The sequence below is a fragment of the Abrus precatorius genome, unplaced genomic scaffold (genome assembly GCF_003935025.1).
Source record: "Abrus precatorius isolate BTA unplaced genomic scaffold, Abrus_2018 Scaffold3, whole genome shotgun sequence".
Classification (NCBI taxonomy): Eukaryota; Viridiplantae; Streptophyta; class Magnoliopsida; order Fabales; family Fabaceae; genus Abrus; species Abrus precatorius.
In genome coordinates this window covers 18183605-18195358 of record NW_020874373.1, presented here as the reverse complement: position 1 = coordinate 18195358, position 11754 = coordinate 18183605, and the positions used below count along the sequence as shown (strand labels likewise).

At 32.3% G+C, this 11754-nt stretch overlaps 1 protein-coding gene across 1 annotated transcript; it reads right to left on the bottom strand.

Moving 5' to 3' along the window:
• Positions 1-2921: 2921 nt before the first annotated feature.
• Positions 2922-11393, bottom strand: LOC113860635 (probable metal-nicotianamine transporter YSL6). The gene is made up of 8 exons (XM_027493079.1): positions 11326-11393; positions 10944-11291; positions 10617-10789; positions 9083-9180; positions 8731-8868; positions 6057-6246; positions 5283-5415; positions 2922-4243 (listed from the first exon to the last, which is right to left on the bottom strand). The coding sequence occupies exons 2-8, from the start codon at positions 11287-11289 to the stop codon at positions 3312-3314; spliced, it is 2010 nt and encodes a 669-aa protein (XP_027348880.1). The 5' UTR covers positions 11290-11291; positions 11326-11393; the 3' UTR covers positions 2922-3311.
• Positions 11394-11754: the final 361 nt, after the last annotated feature.

Here is an 11754-nt window from a genome sequence, read left to right as displayed (position 1 = left end):
TTAGTAGGGGCAGGAATACTTACCCTTACGAATTATTTTTCAAGAAATGAAATTAAAGAATAAAGGAAGGTTGATTTATTCTAGAATCATATCCTCGGTGAAGTTGTAGAAATTACTGCTATGCTAGAATTTAATTATTCTGAAGATTGTAATCTTTTTAGTCAGCTTCAATTTTAAGGATATGTAAATATTTTGATATCAATTGTGAAATTTATAATATCCAGTAATCTTGTAATCATTGATTTGGAGTATTTGTAATATAGGTCGTTGGCCATTTTATTTTAATTACATTAAATTTTAGATAGAAATTTACTCTGCTGAAAGATAATATAGTTGATTTTTGAATTTATATACATATACTATAAATTAGATAAATCATGGAGATGTATATTTTAATCTCTATTTTTATTCTCAACGTTTTGAAATTATTTTAAATCATGGAGATGTATATCAACTATTTCTAAATTTTAGTTATCTAAAATTATTATTTTTATTTTAACTTTTATCACAATGTTCCTATTAATAAGTTTTTTTACAAACATATATTTCATGTTAACTTCACATAAACATTTTACAAACTACAACTTAATAAATAAAAGTTACATACATTTTGGGATAATTGGGTCCATCCCAACTTGAATCTTAAACAATTTGTCTTCCAGTCTATTCTTAACTCTAACTTATAGGAGCTTGTAGCTTTACTTTCTTAGAATAGTGATTGGAACTAGCTTTACTTTCTTATAGGTGTAATTTTGTAGCTGAAATTGTTATGCATATCCTTAGAGACTGTTAGTTTGCTAGGCACATTTGGAACTAGCTTCTTCTCCTTGACAGCTGGGTTTTATTTTACAGTATAGGATTGTCTAACTAACTTGATTTTAATTTGTCCAAATCTAATTTCCATTCACATCCTCTTTGGAGCTTATTGTTTGGTATAGTGGTATGGAACTTGTGGTATAACAGAAATAAAGATTTTCCAAAACTCTCCTTTGTCTGGTGTGTCACTTTTTTAAAAAATTTATTCTGATTTTAACTATGTGGCAAGACAATACATAAGGAGTTGCCCTGGATGTTAATAGAAAGACTCACTAGATGATAATCTCCTATGAGTATGCATCTTAAACTCAATGTTGATGGTGCAATTCTTCAAGATGTTGGGATGACTAGCTGTAGTGGCCTCATCTTAGGAGATTTGCTAGGGCTTTCATCTTATCATCTCTAAAAAGATCCACTTAATTTGGATTGAATGTAACTCAAATGAGGTCATATCTTTCGTTGTTAATCTCCAAAGTTGTAATCATCCTCTTTTTCATGTTTTAATAGTGAAGTTATGAGTTTGTTAAGAAATATTAGGTTTACCATCCCCTTTTTTAGTGTCTTTCTTAAGATTGGACACTCTAAGTGCTCGGACTTCTAGATTAACAATCTAATTTGTTTGTGATCTTTGGATTTTTAAGCCCTATTCATTAAAAAAAAAAATTACATACATTTAAGTTAAAATGATTTAAATAATTTTTTTTATATTTTGAGTCACTTATTTATTATTTAACAATGGTTAAATATTTTAAAAATTTTAATATATATGTATATTTTTATTAACGTAATTTTTTAATAAAATATTTACTAATTATTGTATTTTAGTCTACAAGACCTAACAAATCTAATTTAACTACATTCTTGTTTTATTAAATTTTATTGTAGTTAAGTTTATTTATTTTTTTAGTAACTCTTAATTTATATTTATCTATTTTATGTAATAGTTTATAAATTAATCTGACTATTAATTCTTATTTAACAATGGTCCAGTTGTTTGCAATATATAATAAATGACATTATTTTTTTTAATGCTATTACATATTTTTTAACAAAGATGATAAAATTCATATTCTATTTTACTCTGGAAGAACTTGAAAAATAGAATTTAACTACGTTATTGCTTTATTAAATTTTTATATTTTTAAGTTTATAAATTCATTTCATTCTCCTCATTAATATTAGTCTCTTTTTTTTTTTTTATCAATTTATGTATTTACCTATTTCGTTAAAAATTTTAAACTGTATATTTAATTTCAAGTACTACAACCTGGTTGATTAAATTTACCTACATTAAACTTAATTTTTTTATTTATATTAACTTCCCTCTTCATATCATATTAACAATGATTTATTTTATAATTTGAATTATTTCAAAATCTAATTTTTTTATTTACTGGTGTTACCTTTTTCAAATTTATTTAAACTCATGGTTTTGGTTTTATTTTAGTATACTACAACCTAATAAATTTTATATATCTATATTTCAATGTTTTTGTTTTTATTAAATATTATATTATTTTAATTCACTCTCCTAATTAATCATTACCAATAATCTGATTTGTCAAAGATAGTGAGACAATAGTCTATTAAAATAATAATAAAAATATATTATCGTCCATGCAAGTACAATACGAATACTTATATTATAAAAAAGCACCTTAAATAAAGAAATTAGTTTTAAATTAAGCTTATTTTAAAAAAATTATTTTTAAAATATTATTTGAATAAAAAAGTGTTGTTAAATTGTTTACCTGATATCACTATTTTTTTTGCAAGATTTGCCTATATGATCTAATTTAATTTTCCACCAAATTGGTTAAATTCAAATATTAATTTTTTAATGTGTAAAAGACTAGGTAATATTTTATTATAAATAGTTACGTATTTTCGTTCAGACATGTTTTGTAATATTACCCCGGTTGTAGGAATCATATTCACATGATTTTCTGTTCTAAAAATTTAACATTGAAGGGAAAGAAATGTGCAATAAATAAATGCCAAAAGAAGAAAATTAAGGTCAAGGGACCCCCCCTCTCTATGCCTTTCATTTTTCCCAAGGCACTTGAGGGATGAAATATTTTCTAATATTCACGTAGATTCATGAAATGAAATACAGAGGAAACGGAATGTAGACATTCCTGGGATCTTATATCCAATTATTTACAGACGAGGCAAATAAAAATACATCGTAGTTTAACATGTTCACTGAAAATTGGCTGTGTTTAGATATCTAATAATAAACAAAGTGAAATGCAATAGAATGAACTAAAATTACCACTCTATTGTTGGGATATATTACAACGAAATGGAAACTCAGTTTGGTTCCATCGCATATCCTCAAATTGAGAAGGAATAAAAATTAGAATTTTGGATGGTATGGATTGGATCCATTTCCATTCTATTCTAATTTAACAAATTCGAAATATGGAACATTTTAAATTCCATTCTATTCCATCACTTTGCAACAATCCAAACACAGCCAAAAGTTGCTTATTTCAGATACTTGCAGAAGGCCCAAAGTACATACAGATGGGGGGATCGATCCTCAAAATAGAAAGAACTGCAGAAGGAATTGTCCATATCCCATCACCACATATCAAACCAGAAGCAACTGCTCCAGCATAGTCCTCTGCATCCTTTCTATTCCACCGCTCCCATACAAACAATATCACAGTTCCAACAAACATATCAATTGCAAAGTAAGCACCAATGTAAAAAGGAACTGCCATTGCCATTGGGATAGGTATATATTGTGAAAACTTCTTCGGAGTCGCATCCCTTAGAAGATTAATAACCAGGGCTGCTGCAAAGAAACCACCACACATTTCCAGGCAATACTTTGGAAGCTCTGAGAATCCCTCCACGCCTAGTATGGCCATTTCCCTGAATATAACGGCATATGGTGCTTTGTAGGGGCCATCAGGTGAACCAATATCAAAGGCAGTCCAAAACATCCAGAATGTGAGAGGAGCAATTATGCAACCCATGGCTGTTCCTATCAACTGACTCACAAACATGGACTTTGGTGATGAGAGGGTGAGGTAACCTGTCTTGAAATCTTGCATGAGATCAGCAGCAGTTGCAACAATGGACATCATCACAGCAGAAGATGCTACCCCAGCTATTACACCGCCATTTTGGCCAACTGCTGCTGCAATGATGAAAAGACCAATCTTTCCATAAGTGGATGCTAGACTCCAATCTGTGAGCCCACAACCATAAGAGTTGCAAAAGGCAAGGGCAGGGGCAAGGATGTAGCAGCACAATACCAAGTACCATTTGAGAGGAGGGAAAATAATTGGTATCGTTGCAATGGATATTGCAGCCAAGCAAACATATCCTGAGGCTGCAAACCAGGTGGGTATCCTGTCCTTCAAAAATGTTTCATCCCTTATCTTTTGTTCTGATTGCAGAGAACTATCATCCTCTGAGAAAAAGAATATGGAAATAATCAACTTTTATAAATTACACACATACCAGAGCTCGGCCAGAGGAGCAAGAACACAGACCTGAGTTATTCTTAATTGGGTTATACTAGTAATCAGATACCAGATCAATCTATACAACATGGCTTCATTTTCAAATATTGTGATGGTTAACTTTTTGACTATGGATAGAAAAGAATTAGCAGCAGTACCAAAGGTTAACATCAATGTAATATCCTTAATACCACCAGTTTCAACTGATAACTCTGGGTGGAGATAGGGCCCGTTTATTTCAGCTTTTGAAAAAAGTGATTTACTTTTAGAGGTTTTATAAAAATTATAAGTTAATCTGTTTGTGTTTTTACAATTATAAAAAGCACTTTTTATTTTAGTGGGTAGTTATGATTTCAGATTTTTTCTAGAAGCTATTTTGAATAGCTTCTCAAAAAATGCTATAATCAGATTATTTTCAATTTAAAAAACTGAAGCAATTATTTTCAAAAAGTACTTTTTTTGAGAAAAAAATCTAAACAAACAGACTCATAATCAGATATGATTTTCAATTTAGTTAATCAACTCCATCCAGTTCAGTTGTTTTCCACAATGCAACCAATTTTTTACATTAAGAGGCAAGCTGCCATGCAGATCAAGATAGGTCAGGACGAAAGTAACTTATTGGTAAAATATAAGACACATGGATAGCAAGTTGACAATATTTAAATAGTCCTGCATGGGAAATGATTTCGCATATACCAAACAGAACTTTATTTTACAACAACAACCAAGCGTTATCTTGTTGACTACATGGGTCACACAATAACATTGACCTCAATCAAAAACCAAATTCTCAGAAATATTATTTATCATTAGATTTCTTTTAATAATTCCTTCTAAAGTTCTTCTAGGTCTCCCTCTACCATTTTACCAAACTAAAGTCATGTCATCCACCTTCTTCACCAAAACTTTATTAAAAGAAAACAAGAGAAAGAAACCTCATTTGTAAGAAATATTTAGAAAGTATTTTATGATTATCATACTCACCATGAACCCCTGTCACAACAGGAAGGCTGTTCTGTTGGGAGCTTGTCCTCCACATCTCCCTAATGGTTATCAATATAATCTTTATCAGATTGTAAATACCATCCCCTAAAATAAGAGCAATTGATATGAACACCTGCACAAAACATGATAAGTAAAAGAATACTGCAAAATTATAACAGAATATAGAAACTAACCTATGAAGAGAAAAATTACTAGAAGAATAAGTACTTAACAAGAAAAATGCTTTGGAGTAAGGATGTAACGAAGCTAAGCTGATCATACAAGTAAACCTTTTTAAGACATTAAAAGCTTGGAAAAACCCTGAAAAAAGTTCAGGCTGGCAAAACATGTTTCAGACCAAAATTAAGTCAAAACAATGACAGCTCTACATGGAAAATGAAAACATGATCTGTATTGTACTAAGCAACAAGATGAAAGTATAATTTAAAATTCCAATGTTGATAATGATATAATATTCCTCAATATGTGTTATTAACTGTTTTCTTTTGAACTTGCAAGTTAAGACACATAGAAGAACTGAAGAAGATATATAATGTATTACATTTGATAGTTTTAATTAATAAGTAGTACGATGCTCGAGCTTGGTTCCCATGTTGAGTTAGTCAAGATATTTGATAGTTAAAATTTAGACTTGCATTTAAGATAAAACATGAAGGCATTGTTTTCCTCTATTCAAGCATAGAGCTTCATGTATAGATCACAAGTACTGTTTACATAAAGATGTGTCCAGCAAGTATATTTGCTTAGCCATACCTTGTATCCATAAAGACCTTTGAAATCATTGCTACCAAGGTCAGCTGGATACCAGTCCCCAGCATGCTGAGAGACAAAAGGCCACAGAAAGCCCCATGATATAATAGCTCCCAGGAGAACTGAACAATTGACTAGGTGAGGACAGATAAGACCACACCCAACATAAGTTGGACTGAAGTCAAAGTAGAATCTGCATGAAAAGCAATGTCATTTTAGTATCTGGAAAATTACTTGTACCCTCATAATCCTCCACATTTGTTCCACAGAAGACATAGCAGTTACCAATTCAGAATAAATAGGGACGTACTACAAAATTTTGATTTTTGATATGGTGTAAATGAAGAAATATTTGTTTCAGGCTGCATTGGGAAGGGCAGTTAGACTTAAGAAATACAAAACACTGTATAATAAAACAAAAAGCAACTGTTTAAAAATTAAGAAAAAAAATTAGGTTAACTTAATAGGGAAGTAGTTGTCTTTTATAATGCACTGTCAGTAAGAATCACCAAATACCTGTATCATCACAAATAGATAATAGAGGTGCTAGCATTCAATATTTGTGTTCTTTGATACCTTCTACCAGAGGCTCACTAATAAATCACTCAGATTCAAAATTGAAAAACAAATTCACAACTGATCAGGAGGACCACAGTCAAGTCTCCACTTGTCATTCAAGTTGGAGAGTAAAATTTTCAACACCAAACAACGTAGCCTTTCAGAAACAAAATACTATGAGCGCTTGATTGGCTCCTAGGTAGAATTACATCAATATATATATATATATATATATATATATAAACAAACTGTAGTAAGGAACTAAGGATGTCACTGCATTGTCCAAACTTACCAAAAGATCAAGAGCTTTCAAGTTTCCCACAAGCATGAATCCCATGTACAACCCCATTCAGGCACAGATTATAGGTAAAGACAAGCTTCACTTTCACAAGTTTTTTATATTGTTCGAGGGAGGGTGATTGTAAGATAGTCATGTTAAATGAGAAACCCATTGAGGATTGTGCCTTGGTTTCTAGCAAGGGTCCCAAATTTAGTACCTTCTCTTTCAAGCAAGAAAGGCTCCTACCAATTCTAACCAAGAGGATCACTGGTGCTCTCATTGCACAAAATCCGGCCACACAATGCATAGGTCCTTAACCACTTAGAAGGACTCAAGGACCTTCTACAGGACCAAGTTCTCCAGGTTTTAAATGGTCAACCAGCCCTTACATGAGAAGAGAAGGTTCAAGCACTCAGTAAAGTGAAGCTAAAAAGTTTGCATACTCTCATGGATTTGTTGAGTAAGCCATCTAGCTCTTGTTTTCTAGCAATGACTGGTAAGAATCCCAGTTTATTATTATCTTCTAATATTTCTAGTACTGTCTCTCAAGATCTTTGGATTATTGATTTTGGTGCTATTAATCATATGACCCCTTCTTCCACATATTTTTCCACCCACTCTACATTGTTTGGTAATCATTTTATTATTGTTGCTAACGGGTCACATACTCCAGTTGTTAGATGTGATAACATTCAACTCCAACCCTCCATTCACTTACAAAACATGCTTCATCTCCCTTCACTCTCAAATAATACTATTTCTATACACAAACTTGCTCATGCTATGAGATGTGCAGTAACATTCTTTCCTTCACATTGTGTCTTTTAAGATCTTGCCATGGGGAGGATGACTGGAGTTGCTAAGGAACAGGAAGGGCTATATTGCTTGCAACATGAAGAAACTAAAAGTAATATCAGACTGAAGGTTTCCACTTCCTATCATTGGAGAAACTGAGTCTAAGGCTTCTCAAATTGGCTTCAGTATAAGCATCTAGGACATCCTCCTTTCAGTACTCTTAGGTTATTGTTTCAACATTTGTTCATTTTAGAGTCTATTAAGTCCGTAAGTCCTTTAGTTGTGATGTGTGTCAATTTGCAAAAAACCATCACCCAACTATTCTGACTAGTAATAATAAAAGTGAGACTTTGAACTTGTTCATTCTGAAGTTTGGGAACTTGTCCCTGTTTTAATATTTCTGGTGGAAGGTGGTTTGTTTCTTGATGACTATACTCGAGTTACAAGGAGTTACCTTGTGAAGGACAGAGCTGAGGTTTTTCAATTGTCTAACTTTTTATCAGATGGTTAAAACTCAGTTCAAAAGATCAACTAAGAGATTGTGCTCATATAATGGAAAATACATGAATCAGTTTATTTTTTCAAATTTCTCCAACAAAATGGAGTTATTTATAGGCTGAAATGCGTAAATACCCTACAATTTTTTATGGCACTCTTTGAAGTTGATAAAGCTTTGCTATTTCAAATGTTTGTTCCAAAACTTTTTGGGAAAAGCTGTTTTAACTGCTACCTATCTGATAAGTAGGTTAACTTATCAGGTTTTGGATGGTGTTAGCCTGGTATAGGCAAAAACTTATTTCTTTCCTTCCATCTCTACTATGAAAAGTCTTTCATTATCTTCGGTTGTGTTGCCTTTGTTCATATTCACAGTTACATTGCAGTAAATTAGATTCTAGGGCTACCAAATGTATAAAGGTATGCACATAATAAAAAGGGTACAAATGTTAACATATATATGTGATACCCAAGAAAAGCTGCAGCACAATTTGATGTAAGTGGAAAGTGAATTCAGTTAAGAGAGAGTCAGAATCACAAGAGGCTTACGAGTTCTTAAATAGTGTCAAACCAAAGCTAGGGAAGTTGTCAAATCCACATGAATCCCCAATACCACTGAAGAACCACTTAAAGCAACTCCAGCAGAAACTAATGCTTAAATACTTCCCAAGCTGCCGAACTTGGTTCCTGTATTGTAAGATTATCAAAGACAATAAATTAAAAAATATAAAATGGAAAGAACGTAGTAACAAAAAATCAAAATACAAAAGGTTTAAGGTGTTTCCACAAACTCAGATTAATAACCAGAAAAGTTAAGCAACAAAGTGCCATGACCTGTATGAGATTGTAAGATAAAAAATAGTTTCTGAGTGCTTAAATGAACATAACTAGTAATGTATACCCTGCAAGTTCTGCTCCAGATTTTGTATGGAAACTGTTAATTAGCATTGCTGTGGCTGTCCCACTGGGATATGTAAGCTTGTAATCCAAAACCATAACCTGAAATTGCATTCACAGAGGTCACGATACATTGGCAAAGGAAATGATATTTCAATTATGCTATAGATTGAAGTAAACAGAGATTACACCTAAACCCTATATATGGAGTGAAAAAAACCATAGCCAAAATTTGCACTCCCCCCAGTTCCACTCTTTTATTCACTTTTCACATCATAGATGTACAACTATATAAATCCCATTTGATTTTTGTGGGATAAAAATCATTTGAAAAGTTAAAAGCATTATTAAATTACATAACTCCTCTCTGCATAAACTTTCCCATTTAGTATTTAACATCAACAGCCATATATTTGAACAAACTTTTCATCCCTCTCAACAGATAAAATATTCATATGTTTGCCCAAAAATTAATAAATATTTCGTATCACCTGGACCACATATATGGCTCCTTAAAAGTCTGATTTTTGAGGGATAAAAACCATTTGAAAAGTTAAAAGCATTATTAAATTACATAACTCCTCTCTGTTAACTTTCCCATTTAGTATTTAACATCAACAGCCATATATTTGAAAAAACTTTTTATCCCTCTCAACAGATAAAATATTCATATGTTTGCCCAAAAATTAATAAATAATTCATGTCACCTGGACCACATATATGGCTCCTTAAAAGTCTGTGATTTCAGCTGAAGCAGCAAAATGAACAGAATGAAGAGAACATTATTTATGGTACATAAGACAACCAAACATACTCAAACAACCTTTTGTATATTTTCACAAAAAGTATAAACAAATATTCCTTCCACTCCTATTTGTATGAAACAACTATCAATATTTTTTTGTTCCAAATTATAAGAAACAAAAATTCATTTTCAAATGTATTAATTGCTGAATTCTTTTTATATCATTATTTATCATGAAATTTGTGTCAACAAAACACTCACTTATTACCTATATATGTGGATATATTCATTCATAATTCATTTAATATATAAATTATTAATTTGACGATCTAATGTTACAGGTATTTTTGGATTTATACTATAAATTTATAACATATGATTACTTTTTATTGGTCGTGATAAATTATTTGTTTGTTTCTTATAAATAGGACCGGAATGAGTATATAAGTGCTCTGATAGAATGTAAGATCTTCAATACTAAAACCACAAACATGGAAGTTGACGTAGAAAAGTATATTCACCATATCAATAATTATAACAAAACTCCATAACTAAAGAACAATAGCTAAAATGATTAAGAACCAAAAGCTTAACCACATATTATTTTATCATTTGATCTTCCAGATCAAAACGAGCAAAATCCTGAGATATCTTATTTCATTCTCCAGCTTGTGCTGTCTATTCATTCCTTCAAAATATAACTTCCTATTGATAAGAAAAAGTGAAGAAGAAAGACAGAAACAGAATCTAGCAAACCCAACCCAACGTAATAACAAAGAATCACAGAGAATACCTTACGAAGTGGCACAAGACTAAAAAGTCCAAGGAAACCGACGACAAACATGAAACCCATCATCCAACCCAAGCCTGGGTTTTTAACATCTTCAGCTCTATTACCAGGATAATCAGGCCCAATGAGTTCATATGTTCTCTGATCCATTGCAATCAAGGACGAACCAAACCCCCCTGTCAACAACAATCTCACCAGTATAAGAACCAAATAATCTTATGACTTAACCAAGTGTTAGAACACAACATCATGCGTAACACAACATTGTACTAACATTATTTTGTTTAACTTAAACGATGAGTGAAAAAATAAGCATAATATAGAGTATACCACTGAAGGCAAGGCCATAGCAAGCAACAACACAGGTCTGAATAACAGTATTTTCTTGTCGGGTGAAGGGTTTGGTGAAAAAACCGATCTTCGACAAGAAGCCAGTCCAAGTTTTGACAAAGAAGAAACCCAACAAGCCAGCAGCAACGTTGAGAGAAGGGATGATACCAACGGTGAGGTTGAGTTTGTGGGTGATGATGCAGAACAAGCTGCCCAACACCGCACTCACCACCAACCCTCTCACCGTTATTTGCTCCTTCCATTCTGGAATCTTCTCGATCTGGCTCGAACATTCCTCGCGAAGCAAAGGTTCCGAAATCTCAACGGACGAGGTTTCGGTGCCCATGATGTGGAAACAACACAGAAAAGGTTCCTTTTTCTCTTCTTTTTTCTCGGGTTAGGTGAATCAGAATCAGAATCAGAATCAGAATCAGTTGTGGATTGGGATATGCGTGAATAGTGAGTAGTGATTGGAGAAGCGTAGAGAGAAAGAGAAGGGTCGGTGACGATTGGAGAATGGTCTCACGAATTCAAAGGAATTTTGCTTTCATTTGGCTTATGGTTATGGCCAACTTGATTCTGATTCCAATTGCCTAGGTCCCAATTGGTAACTGCACCACGTCATCATTTTCCTTGGATTTTTCCCTCATGCTCCTTTTTTATCAGCTTCTCCTCCTTCGTAACCCTTCCATGCTTTGCACGGCTGTTTAAAGAAATTAAGAAATAATAATACCTTATTAAAAAAAAATTTGTTTTCGATGTGTTGTTAAACAAACGAAGACATTAGCGCACTGAATTGAATGTATTTGTA